We start from the raw sequence: 22,665 nt of genomic DNA on the forward strand, positions 1-22,665 counted from the left end.
CTTATCCACGTGCGTATTGTAAGAAGCAGGGATAGTGCGGTCAGAGCCTGTGCTGTGTCAAAGGTGCTGCTTATGATCTCGGGTGAGGAAATGCTCTCTTACAGATAGCTCACAAGCCTAAACCCCTTGTGGCATTAAAAGGAAATGAATTTGATTTCTCAAGAGCCTACGGTTTCCTAACAAACCCTGGGAAACAAGTTCAGAATACCAGCATATGCTCGAACCCATTTTCTAGTTATAAAGGCTTCTTTATTACTGTTTTTGGCCGACAACAGTTGAGATAGCATGTTTATCATCATTCTTAACACACTTGAGAGAGAACAATGTGAGGGCATTTTTATTTCGGTTTTAACTTCTTTATTTCATTGCTGTACAGCTGCATTACACTTGGCTTTAATCCCTTAAGCATTATTTTCCTTGGCAAAATAGTCACTGAACTGAGCAGAACTTACTATTGGAAAAATATGCTTGAAAAACCAGTGTGATGTCAATGCCAACTGAAACCCACGGAGCTTAAAACGTCACAAATGTGCCTGTAGCTGAAATACATAGCTCCTCATTTTTTTGACTGAACTAGGAATGTTGTAAGTCTTAGGTTGTGAAGCCAACTGTAAAATCCATAGAGTAGCCTCCTGAAACTGAATGTGTGCTTACCCCCACCCCCTTGAACAATCATTTGAAAAACAATTACATAAAACTCGATGTAGGATAATTCTATAGGCAACAAATGACTGCGTGGCTCCAATTCTAGGCTCGCCTGCATTAACTGTGGCTAACAGTAAGAAGTTGGGCTACAGGCTTCTTAGAGAAAAGATAGAACCCAACTTTGTAAAACATCTTTAATATTCAAATATATAAATAAGAACTACTGAAGAATAATTCAGAAGACTGTGGTGATTCATCATGAACAGATGCTATAAACGGGAACAGTAACATTGCTAGGTAAGGAAGAAGCAAGCTATTTTAGGAGTCTTGAAAATCTCTTCTAGTTCTTCAGACAGATCATGCTGCTATAGTTACTTTATAAAAAATTATATTCTGAAAAGCACTTTAGTAAAAGAAACCTTTTACTGGAACTATTATTTAACCAAGGCCGCCTACAGCACTAAAAACACACTGCAATTGAGTTCCCGATATAGTTTTAAGAATGGGAGGGGTAAAAAAAAAAGAACAAAAAACCTACCATACCTGCACCAGGAGCTATTTATTAGCATAACACTCTTCCTTTTAAAGATTTCGTAACAACTGAAGTATATACAAAGTCTTACAGCATTTACACAATAAAAAAGTTTCCTATTAGCTGATGAAGTATAAGGTAGTGCTGCAATTTACTTCAAAGCATGTATACAATAATAATGAAGCAGACCACTGTACTTTCAACTTCTCTGCTACCACACCACCACTGTCAGTTGAAATGACAGTTAATAAAACCACTAGGAAGACACAGATTGTCAAAAGATTTGTAACAGGTTGACCTGCAGCACTAACCATTGTAAGGAGGTAAAAAAAAAGAAAAAAAAAGAAAAAAAAAGAAAGAAAAGCTACATACTGTCATGTTTCTACGCTTTCCTAGAGCTGTAACAAACTTTCACAGCCTTAGATATAACATATGCAAGACAACATAATCACAATTTTTCAGATATAGTTCAGCTACTGAGTGTATTTACTTCTGAATAGGAGGCGTTATATTGATATGGCTGTGTGTTTCCATTTTTGTTCATTAACTGTTCAAATAGGTCTAACAAAAAAAAAATAATTAAAAGACAGCATGGAGTTTGTAGTCATGATGCGTTTGACTAATAAAGGCATTCAATATCAGCTATAGGATCTAATCATTCCTGTCAAAAGTTTAAGACCAGGAATCTTTGAGTAAAAACCAAACTCGCAAAATCCCGCACCTAGGACATTTCCATCTGTTGACTCCAAACTTCTTTAAACTTTTCCAACAGGGTAACATGAAATCATTAAAATGCTTATATCAACCCAAATGCATGACTCAGTTTATGAGAGGTCAAGCAGATTCACTAGACTACTTCTGCTGTAAAATTGAGGGAGCTTACCTAGAAGAAAGAAACCCTTACTGAACAGTCCCTTACTACAAGTAGGGATATACAGTTTAACAACGATACATAATTTAAGAACATAACATTCTTTGCCTTTTAGAAACAGTTTTACATGTGCCAGTAATGCACTTTCTAGAAGAGATAAGGCTGCTTTGCCTATCGTTGTATGCCTAAACCTCTTATTTTGGCCAATTTTGCTTTTCTTCCCCCCAAAGGGATTCTGTTTCAACTTAGAAGCCAGCAACGTTAGTTGACAATACCTGTATCATGACAAAAAGTGACATATAAAATCCACAAGGAACCACATAAATACCAAAGAAGTCATATAACCTTTCCATGTAAACACTTTGATTATACTGAAGCCCTAATTAGATTCTCGTCTTAAACTTTTGGCAGATAATGTGTACGCTCAGCCAGGCTTTGTAGTTAGTTATTGTTCAAGTGGAAGCCAGGTCAGCTCACATGTTGACAGGCATGCAACTTGGAAACATTGCACAACAAGCAACACAAAGAGATCTGAGAAGTGTACAAGACTTCAAGTAGACTTCACAACCCTTCACAACTGAATATTCACAGACAAAGATACAGTCCTTGCTTTTTCTGCGGTGGATTTTCTCTCACACATGGGACACTTTCTGTGACTCTCTAGCTTGCTTGATGCTATATAACCACTTGATGATTCTGGCATTCCTTTCAATGGCAGAAATGCCGTATGGCACACGGTCATTGGCACTGTCATCGTTTCTAAGGTCACTGTTGCTGTCCTGAGACTGTTCACAGTCTGAGCTAATCATGCTTGCACTGCGAAAGTTGAGGGATATAATATCAGAGTTAGCCCTTGCAAAGTTTTCCATCCCGAGGTTTTCAAGCTCTTCAGGATCCAGTCCGCAGTAGTTAAAGAATCGCTCAACATCTGCATCGACACGAAAGTATCTGTCGCTTAAGTCTGATTTTGATCGCTGTAGGGAGGGTCTTCTACTAACTCCGCATCCAGACTCGACTGCCTCGATCTCTGGGGATTTCAGGGTGGCGATGGCAGCGATTTTGGGCTTTGGAGGCAGAGGTGGGGCTGAACTACTGGAGGGTATTGCTTTTAAGGGCTTTGCACTAGTTACTTTCCTAATGTCTGAGGAGCTGTGAGAAACATGCAAGAAAGTCTCTGCCGACTGGTCTAGGAGCCTTCTGCTGACATTGGAGCTGCTCTCCTGCGGGCTGCTACGGCCCTGCGTGGGGTAAACCTTCAAAGATTCAGCGAACGAGTGTCGGTTCAGCTCCGTTGAATCGGCTCTGTGGGGCGGCCAGTTTCGGGGACCGTGCTTATAGCCTGAACCCGAGCTGGAGCCTTCAGAGCTGTTGATGATGTTCTTCAAAATCTCGAGTTTCAGATTTTCTCTCTGGACGCCGCTCTCGGTCTTTGCGTTGTTGCTGAAGACTTTCAAGGTGGGGCTCCCCAGCGCTCGCTTGGCCGCAGGACAGACCGGTGGCTTTGCCAGCACCGCCGGCTTCACAGGCTCCTGCTTGGCATTGATGACCTCCTGGCTCTTGACATATTTCGCCTTGTCGGCTTCTAGCCTCTCCACCGCGCTCAGTCTTTTTGGATTAGGCTCCGCCTGCCTGCGAAAATAGTCGGGTCCTTTGTTCAGGATGCGGAGAGGAACGGCGGACGTGAAAGTCACAGCAGGGCTGACTGGCTTCACCATGCTACCTGTCGGTAGTGTTTCTGTAGGCATGTTTGGTGGTCTTTCCCCCGCAGCCGTTTTGGATTCTTCTCTGCGATCTCCTAAATGCACGGTGCAGAAACATGTACATTAAGCACAATGAATAGCCGATGAATCCTGGGATCTGAGGGTTAGCAGCAGCGCCTCATCTCACAGCTCATTAAATAACACTGCGTTTCTCTTTTAAAGGCAGCCTTTGTAGGGCAAGGCCACCCGACACAAGTCTGTGTTAGTCTGCTCCGACGACTCCTTTCTTCTCGCTGAAAGATGCGGGAGTCTCGCTGTTCCCTTTGTGCTCCGCTACCAGCGGCGATCTGAAACGCAGAATAACCAACCACACGTTAGCGAGAGCGCCTGACATCAGAGCGATAGCAACAGCCGCCTCCCGGCCCTCCTCTCCCACCGCCGGACGGGATGCAGCCGCCGGCGCCGACGCAGGGGAGGCGGCGCTCGGGGCGCCCGTGCCCCCCTCTCGCCCTGCACTCCTGCGCATCTTACAAGACATGTGCTGCATGTTGCTGACAGTCTAAGTTTGGATTTAACAAAATTACACTGGAAAAGAAAAAAATGAAAAAAAAATAAAAAATAAGTGAAACCCCACTGCGATACAACCGTGCATTTCTGGAGGGAGAAAGGGAAGCAAAATGTGTCGATTCATAGGATTAGACCTATCTATCTCCTGAAGATCAATGAAAGAGCACTTTCAAACTAATATCTTTGGTGTTGATTATTGATTTGTGTACATATTTCATCTCTAAAGCCCAAACATTTTTCTCCTTATAGGCAACATACTCTGTAAATCTAAGAAATTAAGTATATTTTCCTTTTTTATTAAATGCTCCAGAAAACTGGCTGGTCTAAAAACCAGAGAGCAAATGGAGACATGTAGCGTTTTAAGTGCAATGCACACCTTTCCTCATTAATCTAATATAAAATCAACAATTAAAAAGTAGGAGATCTTGCTAAAGCCACCGATTCCAGTTCAAAGTCTGTTTGAACATTAGTCCCCAAAGCACTGGTGCTCCAGCAGTAAAATAAAGATTTCCAAGTTCTTGTGATCAACTTCCAGGCTTAACATAAAACCAACAAAAAAAGGCTTTGCTTTTCGATGAAAGATTTTGTGAGCATGCAAAATATTCTGACTGGGTTTGGAAGAAAAGAAGCTGTCTTCATGTTTGGGTACAATCATTCAAATTTTCTACCAAGCACTAAGTGCAAATGAAGTTTACCTTCATCTAAATTATTTTAAGATCCTATCACTTAGGATTGTCACAACAGTCTAAAATCCAACACCACAGATGATGTTACAAGTGCTGTAACAATTTTTCCCACATGAGGCACTGAAGGACACTTATCGCAGAATCTTCTTTTCAAGCAGTGATTTAGCTAATGGGTCTCATTTGTTTTATTACTGCCCCATTAATCTATGCTGCCTGTTTTAATATCCCATTTCTGTTATCGCTGTGTTCTTCAGGGAGAGAAAGAAAAGCAGCTGCTACTTCTTCACTCATCCTAAGGAATGCAGAGCAGCATCCTTCCCAGGGATGACCTGCTTTCGTGTCTATTGGCTGCGTGTGCTCATCCATCAATACCCAAGTTACTAACACAGGCATGCCATCAGCATATTGTTTGGACCAAAAAACCCCACCAAAAAACCTTAAATTCCAGCTAAAGATACATTAACAGTAAAAAGAAAACAATCTCGAGTACTGATTCCCAGAAGTACATGATATATACACTGAATATTCTCTCTAAATCATCCAAGGTCAAAGCAAGCAAATAAAATATATAAATGCTATAATGAGATTATAGGAAAAAGCTGAGCTTTCTCCTGGAGGCTCACTGTCACAAGCATTCTTCAAATACAAACTAACATATTTAGGTGGGTGATAAACCAGACACGCATTCAGTGCAATTGAAAGGGTAGTGAAATGTTAATTAAGCTTCCCTTTCAATGTTGTTTTATAAATCCTAGTGCTAACTCTTCAGCAGTTTGACTTCCTGAATTTTAACTAAGTCTTTCTGAAAGAGAAAAAGCTTGCTTTCCGCATTTGAATCAACATATTTATTGGTACTATTTTGAAATTAAGCATCAAATTTCCAAATGTGCTGAAGGCAATTCCAACACGCATCTGCACACACACATTTCTCTTCCGTACACACAAATCAAATCTTTCCACGTCACTAGCTCAGAGCTTGATGGCTAAGTGCTTGTAAAAATACCCCGTCGGTGTGTAGATTTGATGCTTGTGTGCAGAAATCAAATCTATGCGAGAGCAGGGGTCTTGTCAGGAGGAAGAAAAAACCCCCAACCAGCCAAACTCCCAATTCTTTGTACTAAACACTGTCACCCAACTGAGTTAATACCACTGGAATAAGCGAGACCACAAGTCTCCATTTCCTCCTCGGCCATTGTCGCTAAAGGCCATCAGGGTCCTGCCCCAGAGGACAGCTGCCAGCTCCATTCTCCTCCTGGCCAGCAGCTCCGCGTGGCACTACGGATCGGAGCTGTGGGAACCGAGGCATCGGACTCAAGGCTGCTTTGGGAAGTCTTTCCCCAGCACTTAACAACTTCCTCACTCGGGACAGCCCTGATTAATGCCAGCAAGCATCGCTTAGGAGGCTAAGCGTCCACGTTGGCTTCAACACCACATTTAAAAGGCAAAAAGAAGGAGGAGCGGGGGGGGGGAAAGGAAAAATCCCAGTGTGCTCGCATGTTCATCTGAGAGAACAAGGGTGCTTGTTTGCAAGCACATGCGGGGCCAAGTGCCCCGAAGTCAATGGAACTACGCTGTGACTGGCAATGAGCTTCAGGCATGCCTAGAGAGAAAAGCAAAGACCTGGTGAAGAGCCAGGGCAGAAACGTCCACCCAGGTCAGCACAGGGAGCCGGGGCAGTAATGGCCAGGTGGTTACGTGGCCAGACATGGAGGTTTTGTACCTGTGGGGCTGCTGGTATAAATTATGGTACACACAGCTACAGAAAAGGATCAACGAAGGCTTTGCGTGTTGTTTAAATTACCTCAATTTCACCGAGGTGCTGCATTTAAATATCACAGGAAAGTATATTCAGTACCCTTATCTCAGCTAAAAATTATTAACCAGCCACTGTTAGAAAAGAAAGTGGGATGAAAGAGAGGTGGATGAATATAAAGTGCTAATGAAACAACTTCTCCTGCCTGTGCTGGTGATGGCTGCAGCCTAATTCTGCTGCTAGCATGGAAAGCGAGAGCAGCTCCTACCAGCCCCTCTGCAGTCCACGGGCACCTGAAACACAGCAGCGACACTAGAGAGCCTTGCTACTTATTAATTTCAGCAGTAATGACAAAGGCTGAGCAGCAGCGGTACAGCGTAGTCTCAGGAAGACAAAAATTGTGCCACTTGGTTTCCAGTTGGGAAAATCATCATTGGAGCAACGGGGGTATAGAAATGGCTTTCTTCTGGCTTAAACTCCAAAGAAACTCACTGCTTAGGCATCTGAATTTCCTGTTGTGCACAGCTCTGGTACCAGTTTTGCACTGCAGAAATTCAAAGGGAAATAGGTTCTCTTCACCGGCTCCCAGCAAATGTGTGAAATATACTTAGGGACCTAAGAAATGTTCCTTTTACTCTGTTTACATCTAAATGTCTACTCTGTAGCTGTAATTCTTCCATGGACAGAACTGTGTTTTTCAGGATCCACTCTGGATTTCCATTATTGCTCTTCCTTATAACAACTGCTAGACTTCACAGATTATTTAAAGAAAGACAAAGCTAAAAACTTATGCACACATTCAAACATAGTTCATTTTAATACTATGCATAAGTTAATAAATCCTTTTCTTAAAATTTGTACTAACTGAGCTCCTCTAACATCCAGCGACTGTTGAGGACCTGCTGAGTAGAATACAAAGTGTGCAAAGGAGTAGAGGGGTTTTGGTTTTTTAAAGCTGTGTTTTCAGCCAGACACTTCGATTCAGGATTCCTCTGAGAGAGAGGCAGAGATCCAAAGCACTTATTCATTCAAGGCATTGTGCTCTAATCACTCTTAGGTCTGTAATATGTTTGTCAGATATTCACATTTAAATAACAGACGTACTATCTGCATGATTTAGGGGAACACAATACAGCCTAGAGCAGCAATAGCTATACAACTAACATTAACTACAAATAAATCCTCTAGAAAATATCCTTTCCTTGATTTAAAGCCAAGACAGTAGGAGGAGATAAACTATGCAGAAACTTTGGAATTACAGCTCCATATATTCCAAATATGCAGTTTTTTGAAATTTAAAAGAAATTTATGAACTGGCCCCACTGGCAAGTATTTATTTCTAGCGCTATTATTAATACAATGTTATTGTACAATACGCAAGTTTACTTTTGCTCTCATAACTAAAGCTGGATGCTAACCACTGACTGAACGATGCTAACTGACAGCAATCAATGCGCTTCCCTCCCCGGTTCTGCGTTGCCCTGTAGCTCCCACACCTTGGCCAAGTTTCAGCCAGCCTTTGCCTAAAAGCATCCACAGAAGAGCACCACAGATTTTAACAATACTCAAGCTGCAACAAAGCAGTGAAAAAACAACAGTGAAAATGCAGCCCAAAGGAAATTAGGGGAATTTCTGCTCATGACTTCAGCAAGGACACAGCTTCACACAGCAAAGCTACAATGAAGCTCATGCTCTTAATTCATCCCTCTGGGAGGGCGGATGAAGGGATTGTACAGGAGGTAGGATGAAGCACAGTGGATAAATATAACAAAGGCTGACAGCCTTTACTCTGCTTTCCTTGATATTTAAAAGCCTGTGTCAATTTTATTTTCCAGATGATAAAGTATAACTACTGCAATCTCAAGATGCACCATAAACATCACATAAATTCCAGCATAAGTAATCAACAAGTGCTCTCAATAGGACTCAAAGAGATCACAAAACAAAGCCTGCATAGGAGCACTGGACACAGATGGAAAATGTCAGGCTCTGCTAACGACTAGGTGCACTTTAGAGCTGCAGGTCCCATTAGGAAGGTGCTGCTTTGTTAACAGTCCCTGCAAAGCAAGCTAAGACTAAATAAACTAGGCTTAAATTGACATAAGATAATCCACATCCAGAATAGCAGCAGTATTTCATTTTTGAAACCAATTTTAGATAAACATGTGTACGGGTGTAGACGTGGTCTCGCGTAATATTAACTGTCAAGATAAAGCATGAGGAGATGGAATAATCTGTCAGATCTACCATGACTCAAAATGCTAATGAAAGTGCTGATTTTCAACTCTGCTCCCTCCTCAACTGTGAAACAGTGAACAGTAAGTGAAGAGCAGTATCTGTTCAAGTAGACGTCTAAGGCTTCAAAAGGTCATAAAAAATGTGAACTGCAGTGACCTAAAACCAAGAGTGGCACAATTATGTAGATGTGGGAAACTTCCACCAAGTGGGAAGGTAACAACTTTGGCAAAGGCTTTGAAAAGCACGTTTTCACTGCTGATGTATTATTTCCAACCAAAAAACCCCAAACTACAACAAGCATTAACTTAGTAATAACTCGCATAGATGAACGTACAATAGGCTGATAGTTTTACGCTAAGTCTGCTTTGCTCTTACATCACACTCAAACACTTTTAAGACAAAACTCTCCATAAACAAAACACTGCCACCACTCCGCACTCTTTCTATTTCTCTGTGCAGTTGAAACGATGAAGTTTAAAGCGGGATGCTGCCATAACCAGAAATGCTAACGCTGTTAGGGGAGACAGCTTCTGGAAAATCCATGGAGGTACAAATGCCTGGAAAGCAGGAAAGCAACTTAGCAGCTGTACCGACATACTGCGCCTGTAATGTATGCTTAGCGCTCACCAGGAGCTGGATAGAGATGCCTTTTCGAAAGAAAAAATCTTCACAAAGTATTTTGCTTCTTTTCAGTTCTGAAATCCAGCACTGTTACATTTCCTACCCAGTGGCAATAATCCACTCTCAGCAATACTTGCTTCTGGGTAAATACTGCCCTATAGATGCCTCCCAAACATGAAAACTATGATTTCTTTCAAAAGGTGCAGAGCGCTACACAAATACAAAAGCTCAGAAATGAAACTTCCCTTTCTTCCTACTACATAGTACAAAAAAAATATACGTTGTCTTATTATTCAGAGTGATATTACATGCTATGTTTATAAAAACTGTAATGGAAATCAATTCTGTTTTCTTTGGACCCCTCTGTTGATTATACTGTATCGCACTCTTTGGAATAATTTCAGTCTCTCATTTAAAGAAAAAAAATCAGGAAAGGGCCTAAAAAGTATAGCAAGGAACGTAATTTTTTATTATATTTGTAGCTCTAGCTTTATGTGAATACTGCTATTTCAGTGTGCATTCTATAAGAATGATTCTCTAAACACTTTGCAAAGCTTTAGGAAACACCTTTACTTCTCATTCATCAGCCAGTGTCAATGGTCTCAAGTCCAAACCATTTTTATCCTTTTAATTCTGTATCTCTCCATAACCATGGCATTTAAATTTGCAGCCTCCTCCCTGCAACAAGATCACAAGTCCCCATTTATCCTGTGGTCTCTCCTGGGCCTGCACAATTTCCCCAGGATGCCCCCTGCACTTTTAGAAATCAACACGGCCCCCTTCTTCAATACTTGGTCCTGGTGCTCCGCCACATTCCAGAGGTTCATCAGACCCCGAGAAAGGTCCTTGCTGCACCGGGTCCCACTTGTTTGGTCCCCGTTCTCTGGGAAAAGGGGAATTCTTATTTCTCTGCCCCTTCATCACCCCCTTTTCAAACCGTTTCCCCACTGCACCATCCCGGTTTTGCAAGACGCAGTAACTATGGTTGAAGCAGCAGTGCTATCTGGACTACGCTTTTCCTTTCTTCTCCTCTACTGACAGGAAAAACTGGCACCTCATCTCCTTGCTCCTGGCAGCTGTCCTTCACAGCCACGCTTGGATTCAGCATCCTGGGAAAACACTTTTTTTCCTAGCGGTAACATTTTCAATGTGTAGAAAAAAAAATGTAATTAATTGGGCAGCTTTATGTGTCATCGCTGCGCACTGGGAGAAACAGAGGGAGGCAGAACAAGAAAACGGTTTTAATTATGAAGCTCAGCAAAAATGTTTTAAATGGAACACTATTTATTGTAGTTCACATCTCAAATCTGTGGTAATTCTTAAGAAGTCCACTGAAAGACTGAGCCATATTTTAAGCTACCCAAATCTTTGCAGGAACAGAAATCACACGCATGCGGTAGAAATCATATGCATTAGTGAAGAAGGAAATCAAAATCTTCTATCTGCAAAAATGCAGAGACACACCTGCAAAGCACCCTCCTTCCAGTACTACCACACGGATACGCCGCCTCAGTAGCGGGATTTGCAGACTCCATACATCAGCCACCCGCGTGGTCCCTGGCCACAGCAAAGCATGATCCTCAAGACAACAGAAGCACAAGCCTAATCAGTAATTAGGCAGCTGGGCAACAGCTCAGTAAATTTTGCAGCATCCCTCACCAAAAAACTGATTATCATTAAATCAGCTATGGAACATACATTTGCATAGTGGTATTTTCAAAATGCCAGTTCTGGACTATTTAACACACTGAGGTAAATTTAATGCAGTCCTAAATCCTTTAAGTGTTTGAAAACTTGTATGAATGCTAAAGCTGTCTACTGCAGCGTACTTGTCATCACCAGTGCAACTACGGGATCAGACCTGTATTTAACTTACGCTATGGAGTGAGCCCTAAAACATAAATCACCTTGGCTTAGAGGAGCTGCTTCTGCACGTAAACTTGCAAATACTAAGAAATCAAAGACAGATTTAAATTGATAAAGTGAAAAGTAAAGATTTTCACAATAAACGATTATATTACACGGGCAGTGTGTCTACCAACGCAGCCCTTGTAGTCAGACTGGATGACTTCAGTAAGTTCACCTCCTTCACAGCTCCTGCAGCAAGGCAGCGTGGCTTCCCTCTGAGATCTGGCACCTCACTTCATGCAGACCTATAAAAGCAACCTCAAGCTGAGCAGTCAAAACTAATGAACACACACACCCCCAAACCGGCAGATTCAGTAGGGAAACGAAGTCTCTATGTTCACCATCTAAGTGACAGCAGTGTTCATAAAATCTTGGGTAGCTGATGTTTAGGTTTACATCTCGCCTTGAAGCACGTGTTCTTCTGCCGGTACTGTTTTTGCTTAAACTAATAAGTTGAGAATCACTTCTGAACTCTTCTGTCTGGGTACAACACCCCAGCCACGTCCTGAACACCAAACCAGGTCAAAACCCGGACACCTTCCCCATCTCCCATATTTCACTTCCATGGAAAGGAACTGTGAGAAATCTGGAAGGAACGCAAGCGTGTAGAACAGGAGGGATGTTCAGGGGAAAAGGCCCATTGGGATGCCCTGCGCACCCATGCCACCTAGCATAGGTGCAGTCCTGTTGTTTCTACTAAAAGGCACGCACACAACTAAGCCTGATGCCTAGTTCCCAAGATGTAGAGGAAACCAGGGATTTCCTTGCCCATCTTGCTCATTCAACACCACCTTATCCAGCAGCTACCTGCCGGCCCTAAAAATGATGATTAAGATGACCAAGAAAACACCTTTCCCCCTCTTTGACTTGAAATGGAAACTGGAAGCAGCCCTCCAGGGCAGATGCTCAAAGTACAGACTATACCATATGTGGAGACAGATCCCTCTTCAGCACTTCTTTTCAAAAGTTTCCTCTCTTAAAAAGTAAGTATTTGCAAGCTTTCTTTAAATTAAGGAAAGAATAAAAAAGCTCACATAGGGTACTTGGTGTGGAAATCAGGTTACTGACCCTGCTCTGGTGCAACTAAGTAATTTCTAGCAAGTAGGGCATTTTAGCTGAAAAAGGAAAACCCACTCAATCTTCTGCCCACTGGGTTCTTCCTCAGGAGGTGGGAAACCTGCCCCAATTCAGGGACTGGGGATTTGATCCAGTCTCCCATTTCTCAGAAGAGTGCAGCGATCTCTGATATTACAGACACAAATGCTACTTGCTGCCGCTGCCAGCTCGATTCTGCGGGAAAGGAAAAAATTTTGCAGATTCTGTCATAAGAGGCCAAAAGCCCTGAAATTTCAAGTTGCCATGTTTAGACTCTTATTTATTGAGAAAAGCTTTTAAAAAACTGTTTACAATGAGAAATATATTAAAGGAACAGCTATAAACATTATACGTAAGAAATAACAATGAACCCACGATGGAAATAGCTGTCGTTAGACATTTCTTTGCAGTTACTAACCTTGCAAAACTCCAGAAATGTTCAAATAGACAAAGAACCAAAGTAAACAAATATAGCCCAGAAAAGAGAAACAATCCCAACAATTTATGCTGTGAAAAAACAGAATCCAAAAAGAGCTATTATAAATGGAAAAAATATATCATACTTAAAATTTCCTTTCCTTTATTCAGGGATTTAATTAGTAAGAGAAACTCTTTAAAATACTTATTTTTAAAGTTTCAAAGCAAAGCTTAATAGAATCTTTCTGAAGTTTCTTACCTGTTGTGAAAATATATTTGAAAGAAATAGTGCACAATTGTACAGAATATTTCTTATAATACTTACCAAATTTTTACAAGCAAGAAACCAGAAAGTCACAGAGATTATATATATTTAATTTTTTTCTCTCTTATTTTAACAGCTTACTCTTATCTTGTTATATGGAAAATTCTTTTTAATACATTCTATACATGAATATTTATTAGAAATAAATATTAAAATATAGCAAATGAACGTCCTTTACTGATATTAAGAACCTACAAGACCACCTTTAATAGGCAGTACAGCAGGCACAATTAAAATCTGAGTATGCTAAAACTAGTACCATTAGAAAAGTGATCATGTTCAGCCGGTGGAGTACAATAGAGTGGCCTAATTTTGACAACTGAGGACTTTGAGCCACTCTGCTGATTAGCTCTGGGGTCTTGTTTGTCAAAACTCTTTGTATTAAACAGCCTTTTCTGTAACACAAGATACTACTGCAGTAAGGTCAGCACGGCTATTTAAAAATAATTTCTACATCATAATGGCCCTGAGTTCACCATTTCTAAGCATCGAAACTTTACATACGTGAAATATTGCCCATTTCTTTTTTCTTAAATAAATGCACTACAGAAGTTTTGACTATGTAACCCCCCCCCCCGTCTTTTTAAAATAATAATATATATAAAAACCCCCAAACAACCAACAAAACCAAATACACATGATTTACAGCAGTGTTCCAGGGCACTGCAACCTTCAGAGCAACTCCATGAATGGTATCTTTTATTTTTGTCTGGTACAGCTATGTTTTTCTCTAGATAAGAGGACGTTTTCCCATACCACAGGACAGTTCATTCCCCTGTTCTCTAGCCTCAAGCCTAAAGATAGATTGTCTTAGAAGTCAAGAAAAAAATGCAAGGAGCGCATAATGCTATGCATGTCTCTATATTTAAGACTTCTTCAAGCAGATGGTTAAAAATCCCGATTTTGGCACTGGAACACAATGCAATTTAGGTCTTTGGTGTTATTACGATGTTGCAATCAATGACATAGCTGTATAACACAAGTACTACACTGTATGCACATGGCCTGATTACACATTTGCGTGTGTAATGCCTTAAGACTATACCCGATGTATTTACTAAAGATGTTGAGGTGTTAGCTGTTAGAATACACTGAGTGTATTTTCTTCTTAATTGCTGTATTGGAAATATGTGCCCACAGAGCCCACATGTTAAAACTACAGATCTTCATAAACTGTTCACAACCTATTTAACTGAAGATGAATATCCAGTTAGCTACTTGTTAATGAGCATCCAAACTCTTGTTTAATATCCAAGTTTGATGCTCAAAGTGTGTTTTTGTATTACTGACATTTAATGTAATGACTCTTCACTAAAACTATGTTCTTAGAAAGACGCTTTTAAGAAGTCAGACTGTCCAGACTGCACACTGAATGGTTTTCGCATATCTGAGGGCCCTGATGAAGTTACGATGATGATGATGGAAACTCTTCCTGGCCACAACTTTTAAGAAACCATAAAAACCTCACCATCTTAAAGAAAACAAAAGCTGTATTGAGCCGGTACCAGTGCATTTAATCAAGTGGAGAAGGAGGCACTGCCGGGAGGTTGAGGTATCCCAGCTCCAAGGAAAGAAAAAAAATCCAAAAAACTCCAAACCTGGAATTGGGAGTGTGGAGACAGACACAAGAACAGCAAGAAATGGCAAGACACAGAGAGGTAGAGGAAAAATGCAATTACCAGGAAAAGAGCAGAGAGGAAAAGATGTTGGGAACAGAGAAGGGGGCACCAAACAGTGGGCTGGGAAGCAGAAATAGATTACAACGACAGAGAGGGCTTAGAGGAAAAGGGAAGGACACTTCAAGTGCTCTTCCTCATCACCTCCCTCACAGGCCCTATGTCCTGCAGAGAGAACAGAGCCAGCGTAAGGGTGCAGTGGAGAAAGGTATCACCCAGTGAAGCTCCTCCTGGAGCAAAGCTCCCTCCAACCCAGGCCACTTTTGGGTTGCAGTTGAGAGATACATCCTCTCCTCTCTCCTGCAGCCTCCATGTCCGGAGCAGACCGTCCACCAAGCCCAGCAGGCTTGTGGCAGAGGAGCTGGCACCAGGGTAGCTGACAGGAGAACACAGAAGGATACCAGCCTTGGAGCCCCACACGTTCTCAAGAGGAAAAAGAACAGTGGGGGAAATCCGGTCAACCAGAAACATCGGCCAGTCAATTGAACGGGTGCCGAGGTTTGCTGTAGACTCCTCAGTGAATCCAGTCCTTCCTTTTGGCATCGCTTCAGCTCACTTTCACGTGCTGTTTGCATGCGGAGACATGCAACAGGCTTGCCCTCGGGGAGTCCTGAACTAGGGATGCTCTTGACCCTCACAAGTGCTGTAGACTGTTGCTTAGAAAGATTGCTTAAATTATTTCTCTATTCCTATCCCCCATTATAGTATCAGACTACCTCACCGTTGCTACATACCTATTCTCCTCTCAGACCTGTGATACACAGCCATACTAACAGGTCCTCCCTCTCCTGTAAACAAAGCAAAATCTCCAAGCAGGAAATTAAATATAGGATTGGGTATGATTGCCCAAAGGAACAAAGGAAATTTCTTCCAAACTCAGAAACTGGATACAAGTATCCCAACCTTGTAGCTGCTGCTTTACCCGAGAAATTGTTACTTCTTTAGAGATGATTACCAGCAAACTTTTTTTTATTTAAGAAGTTTGACCTGACCTACTTGGTGGATGTAGAGAAACTGAACTTGGACATCACAGGGCCAAGCCGCCTAAGCTAGACAAACCATGAGATGCAGCAAACAAGGTGCCGAGCCTCAAGTGAGGACACGTGGTGTCTGTTTTTTCATCCGCCCGTGCCTGCTGTGTAAAGGTGGCCTCCCTCGGCCAGCTGCTGTGCCAGCACACCATCCCCGTCACCGCTGGGGAACCGAGTGCCTCAGCGAAGGAGGTGTCCCTCACTCGCTAGCACCAGTTCATCACTGATCTGGACTGGTTTCAACACATTCTCTTAAAGCTAATAATGAGGGAAGGCTGGCTCTGTCACTGCAGCCAGGACCAAACGCTGCTTTCATCATAAGTCACGGATCCAATCTTTTCTGTTTGTAAAACAAGCAATATATCTCCAGCAAAACTACAGACCTCCTGGAGCATCTGTACGAACACCAAACACTAAATTCCCTTTTTAAGAAGGCAGAAATAAATGCCATACAGCATGACATCAAGAAGATAAAAATCTGAAATGTGACTGTGAAATTAGTGTAGGTTAACTTGCGACCAGAAAAACTAACACAGATCACTTACAAGGCTTTGAATGTTCCTGGTGTCCGTCCTTGGCACAGCCAAGACAGTTTTGCTCCCTTTAATTTCATACTACAATGTATCTAGAATTGCAAGCTCCCTATTTCCTCAGCTGACAGAAATGGCTTCCAAGACGATTTCTACATTCTGGGAACAGATTTTTACTCTCATATTAGCCATGCATACTCTCAGACTTAACATTTTTGTCTTCAAATAAAACAGCAGCAATCATTGTTAATTTAAGACCACACACATGCAAATTTACATTCTGGAGCCAATGGAAAGAGACGAATATGAAACACCTTCTACTGAGAGGAATTAAAACCAAGTATTAGTGAAGCATGTTGCTGATTTGATACATCGGACATTGATTACTGATTTTTTCTTTGCTACAGTGAAATACCAGAAGTGCCCTACTAGTCCTTCCAGAATTGTAGAACCATTGGTACAAAGTGCCACACGTACAGCTCCTGTCTGTCCCCTCCTGCCCTCTTGGGTTTCAGCTGGTTTCCTTGGATGAAGCTACTCGATACGTGACATTCCTTCCATTATTCCTGACACTGGATTTCCCCCTTTCGCTTAGGAGCTTTAAGGACGAATAAAAGATTTTAAACTTTAATGCTTATCTCCTGCTCAGACCTTGAAATCAGGCTCAGAGTGTTGTGGATGGACTCAGAGATGTTTAAGCTTTCTTCTGTTCTTGAGCACATTAGTAATAACCAGATAAATAACAGAAAGCTCTAAGGGTAACAGAAAGGACTAAGACTAGAAGCACTTACTTGCTCTGAAGGTCTCCGTTACAAAAAGTTAATGCAGCCTATTGAATGGAAAGACTGTAACCAAAGTACAGGTTGGGAATAAAAGATGGGAAAAAGCCTGGAACTACTGGACTATTTCCAAAAAGGATTTTGCCACCTTGACACGTACATCGCCACATGACTGAGGCCAGCAAAAGCAAGCCCCAGTTTTTCTTAAACAGCACTGAAGTATATATTTGCAACTAATGAATGTGCCGACCCAACCTTAGTAAAGGTCAAGGAAGAGAAATTCACTACCAGAACATACCTCCCAGGACAGCAGAAGAGGACATGGTAAAGTCCCTGGAATGGCCCTCCTTTTATCAAATCCCAGGAAAAAAATGTGTATTTTAATTCAAAAAGGTACCTGTAAAACTGCAATGCCAAACTCCTGTCCACACTCTGAATGGGGGAATGTAATGCTCCAGGGGATTCTGAAAAAAAGAAGAAAATGAAATATGACAAAAGACATTTAAAAAACCCCAACAGAGCAGTAACACAGCAGGTTCGTACACGTCAACGCTGCTGTGATGTCGCGGATCGTGGAAACCAGACGCCAAGGCTGGTCCATGCCACGAGAAGGGAGGCAAGAACGCAAGGCAGCCACAAGAGCAACCTGCTTCACATGAAAGACGAGGTAAGTGATGAAATCAATGTGGCTGCGCGCTGGAAAAGCTACGAGCTGCGTAATAACAACAACTAATTAAATAGTCATTTGGGAAGCCTCAGAACACAAGCTCACATATGCCGCAGTGTCCGAGGTGTGAGACAGATGCAGCCACGCCATGGATCAATGTATAAATGCAAACAGGGCCAAACTTCAAAATTAAATTTTTTTATTCACTGATGAAGGACAACACAAAATTGTGCATTTTAAGTTCTTGTTACAGACAAACAATCCTTTTGTTTTGGTTTTGGCTATTTCCGGATGAAGAAGAGAGAAAAATACGGAACCCCCCCCCCCCAACAAACCACTATTTCCATGATACAGCTTTAGCAAGGTGCGGAATCAGTGTCCACTAAACTGAAGAAAAACTTCAACACGTAAATGTTAGTGTTACTTCAGGGCAGTTGCTAGCTGATTTTGACATGAAAATACGGAATCTACAGTGATGATCTGTTTTTAAGTGACCTCCTGTATTCAGAATTAAAGTCAGAGAGCAAAAAATGTGTGTTCTTAAAACCCCTCTACACACACCTCCCTGCTGGGAACAAGAGAGAGCTGACAGGATATTTTCCAAACTAACAATAACCGTGACAAAAAACTACTTCTACATTTTTATATGTCTGTTAGGAATTAGTTATTTACTTTTCAACATCTATCTGAAGTGATTATTCCTAGAAGAAGTATAATGTTCAAGTGGTGGCACTAAATAACTAAAGTATGAATTTTGCTATTTGGTTTTTAATTAGCCTCTTCCCCTTTTCTAAAGCACTTATTTTAGACATTGCTTTTTTAAACTATGGCAGTAGTATATTTACAAAATACTACTCCTGTCCAGCCAATCGATGTGTTTCATTTCAGATGCAATATCTTCTCCTTTCTCCTCTCCAAAATTACTAGGTACTTTTCTGGGATTTAAATCACTTACTAAAATCCATGCAGAAAAAAATCCCAAACCTTGTATTTTGTGTCAACTGCTAAAAATATTTGTAAATATCTTCACAATAGAATAAACTGACGGAAAAGCACAGAATTTAATAAATTTGAGATTATATTCCTGTAATTAAATATTCGTATACACAATAGTTAAGGGAAAAAGAAATCAGTGTATTCATTTGGGAGGAAAACGGCTCTGCAGCAGGACGCAGCCTTCCTCTGCGCATTTTTATGTGCAGGAGGGCACTGATGCAGTAAGAGAAGAAGCAGTTTTCCTAACCCAGACGTGAGGCTGGTGACACCCAGATGAAGGGCAGAAATGCTAAGCTGAGGAATAGTCTCCAGCACAACTTTTTAAGAGAGCTCCAAAATATAGATACCATGAAAAGGCACGCACCAAAAAGTTTCCTCCTTCTCATACCAATATGTATACACTTTTTCTGTAATTGATACAAGCATATAGACATAAACACTCACATATGTATGATTTACTCCAATACTATTAATTCAAGTGGACTCGAAAACTATTCATGAGGTAGTAGCTATACACAAAAATACCTTCAAAAATTTGGCAAGACTAGAAAAGTTTCTATCATTTCCTCAAAATACACAATGCTTATTTTAGATCGTTATTTCAAACAGCAACAGGGATCAACACGTTTATGATGTGACTGTCAGTGTGAACTATATAGTGGAATATGTTCTTGTTCAGTCAACAGCATTGTATACTATTTAAAAAAAACGTGTAGCCTGTTGCATCTCTTAAGTGCTAAAAAGAGGTCATGGTAATAAAAAATGCAAGTATTAATACTGGAGTAGCTCTCGTACAGTGGGTTGCCATAATCCTCTGGTTCCACAATAAATATACTGCTCCAGGTCTCCAGGATTTCTCCAGAGGGTATGCATTAAACTGTGAAATCACTAGGAAAGGACACACCACATGGGCTTCACTGAACCTGGATGTGGACTCAGGAGAGCAATGACCAAGGAAGATGTACAAACCCAAGCAGATTAATGTTCCGCAGAGCTTTTGGGCACGACTGGTATCAACGTTCATGCTATGGAACAGAACACCAAGAATTCCATTTAGCATCCGCAAAAGAAGTATGCAGTGCCAAAACTGTTAATGGATAAGGCAAATAGAGTAATATAGGGTCAGACCAAGTACTATGTAAGTTCTTCAACATGACAGCACAATATTCTCTGGTCTACGCATCTCACCCATAGATGGGACTGATCATGAAGCACCACTGCGGACAACCATCTGTGAGGGCTCGGGTGCCTCCATTAGAAGGAAAGCCAATACTCAGGCAGGCAGCACTGGATTTTGTAGGTGCAGGACAAACAGCTCGAGGCAGAATCATACATTAATTGCACCGGTTTAAGTAAATGAACTGTTCTGGTAATAATCTCCACTAGCTCTTTATCCGTCCAACATAGTGCCCTTCAGTGACACATTTTGGATAAACTTCTTAATCGACACAACACCCTTAACACAGTTGAGAGTGACCAGGTACACCACAGTGAATATTTTTAAACATAAACATGCAACGGCAAGAAAAAGGAGAAAAAAATGTAGAATATAGTGTAAATCTCAGTAGAAAACACAAGTGAGGACCTGTTGGGAGAGCTAAAGGCACCAAATCTTCCTTTTCCAATTAATTATACTGTTTTAGTATTGTATTGGGTTTCCGTGGCAAGGTTTTGGTAGCGGGGGTCTACGGGGTGGCTTCTGCGAGAAGCTGCCAGAACCTCTCCCTGTGTCTGACAGAACCAATGCCAGCCGGCCCCAAGACAGACCTGCTGCTGGCCAAGGCTAAGTCCATCAGCGATGGTGGTAGTGCCTCTGTGATAACATAGTTAAGAAAGAAAATAACAACCTAGGAAGCTTTTGCAGCCGGAGAGAGGAGTGAGAAGATGTAAGAAACTCTGCAGACACCAAGGTCAGTGCAGAAGGAGGGGCAGGAGGGGCTCCAGGCAGCGGAGCAGAGATCCCCCTGCAGCCCCTGGAGGAAGACCATGGTGAAGCAGGCTGTCCCCCTGCAGCCCATGGAGGAAGGATGAGGGGGTGTAGAGATTCCACCTGCAGCCCGTGGAGGACCCCACGCCGGAGCAGGTGGAGGCACCTGAAGGAGGCTGTGGCCCATGGGAAGCCCATGCTGGAGCAAGCTCCTGGCAGGACCTGTGGCCCCATGGAGAGAGGAGCCCACACCAGAGCAGGTTTGCTGGCAGGACTTGTGACCCCGTGAGGGACCCACGCCGGAGCAGTTTGCTCCTGAAGGTCTGCACCCCATGGAAGGGACCCACGCTGGAGCGGTTCGTGAAGGACTGTAGCCTGTGGGAAGGACTCACATTGGAGAAGTTCGTGAAGGACTGTCTCCTGTGAGAGGGACTCCATGCTGGAGCAGGGGAACGATGAAAGGAGTCCTCCCCCTGAGGATGAAGAAGCGGCAGAAACACCGTGTGATGAACTGACCGTAACCCCCATTCCCCGTCCCCCTGTGCCGCTGAGGGGGAGGAGGTAGAAACCGGGAGTGAAGTTGAGCCCGGGAAGAAGGGAGGGGTGTGGGGGAGGTATTTTAGGATTTGATTTTATTTCTCTTTACTGTCTTTTGCTTGGTAATAAATTAGATGAATTTTTCTCTAAGTTCAGTCTGTTTTGCCCGTGACAATTAGTGAGTGATCTCTCCCTGTCCTTATCTCGACCCACAAGCATTTTGTTACACTTTTTCTCCCCTGTCTAGTGAATGAGGGGAGTGATAGAGCGGCTCTGGTGGGCACCTGGCCTCCAGCCAGGGTCAACCCACCACAAGTATAAGAGGTGTCATGTGAATATTTCTCAAGTTCTAATTGTTCACACAGGTATAATTCTAATGTCTGTAGAAAACCTCACCCCTCCTACATGCACTATGCCAGCTCTCTGTCACAAAACTTTTGGTTCACCCACCTGTCCACCTGGCCAGCCCAGCCCCCACGCAGAGCAACCCAGAAAGGCCACCACGAAATAACATGTGCTTGTCTTCTCCATGAGGCAGAAGGAAGGTGATAAGGAAACAGCTGCACTTGAGCCACACCCTCTGGGGAATTTGTAGTACAAAGCAAATTTTTTGCTTGAAAGAGCCCACATACTTGTGACTAAACTACTACCAAATGCCTGGCCTCCAGGAGGCAACAGAACGTATGGCTGGCAACTAATATAGTTGATTCTTTGGTGCTTTTTAATTCTTTCTTGGATTTCTTCCTGGACCTGGAGGTCGAGGATTTAATTTCTCTTGCAGATGTATGATTGAGATGAAAATACAGCTAGGCATGTTGCCATACAGTTTTACAGTGGATGCTAGTAGAGTTTGAAAACGTTTGCTAGCGTGTGCGACCCCCCAGAGCTTGGTGTTTCACCCTGGTGATGCGCAGAGCTGCTCCCTGCAGGCAGGGTACGGCGGGGCACCCCCACCAGCACGGCTGCCACAGCCTGCACTGTCCGCTGTGCACAGTTACCGAGCCATTCAGGGCTCATTGCCACTCTTAGATTATTTCCCACCCCCCTTTAAGTAACTTAACAAGGGCAGTGTTAGCAGATTCGTATCACCTCAACAGAAAAGACTGGTCTCCACAATACTTTGATTTAGGAACAATAAGCAGTCCCACAGTACTTCTCTGAAAA

At 42.3% G+C, this 22,665-nt stretch overlaps 1 protein-coding gene across 9 annotated transcripts in view; it reads right to left on the reverse strand.

Moving 5' to 3' along the window:
* Window positions 1–334: 334 nt before the first annotated feature.
* FAM110B (family with sequence similarity 110 member B) overlaps window positions 335–22,665 on the reverse strand; it is a 116,194-nt gene continuing 93,863 nt past the window's right edge. For 7 of the 9 annotated variants that reach the window (XM_054817772.1, XM_054817776.1, XM_054817778.1 and 4 more), the window contains 2 exons: window positions 17,772–17,838; window positions 335–4,095 (listed from right to left, as the gene is read on the reverse strand). In XM_054817772.1, the coding sequence (XP_054673747.1) occupies window positions 2,681–3,793 (1,113 nt within the window). In that variant the 5' untranslated portion in view covers window positions 3,794–4,095; window positions 17,772–17,838 and the 3' untranslated portion in view covers window positions 335–2,680. The remainder of the gene's footprint in view (window positions 4,096–17,771; window positions 17,839–22,665) is intronic. The other 2 variants (XM_054817777.1, XM_054817780.1) reach the window with 1 other exon arrangement.

This window comes from Grus americana, chromosome 2 (assembly GCF_028858705.1).
Source record: "Grus americana isolate bGruAme1 chromosome 2, bGruAme1.mat, whole genome shotgun sequence".
Lineage (NCBI taxonomy): Eukaryota > Metazoa > Chordata > Aves > Gruiformes > Gruidae > Grus > Grus americana.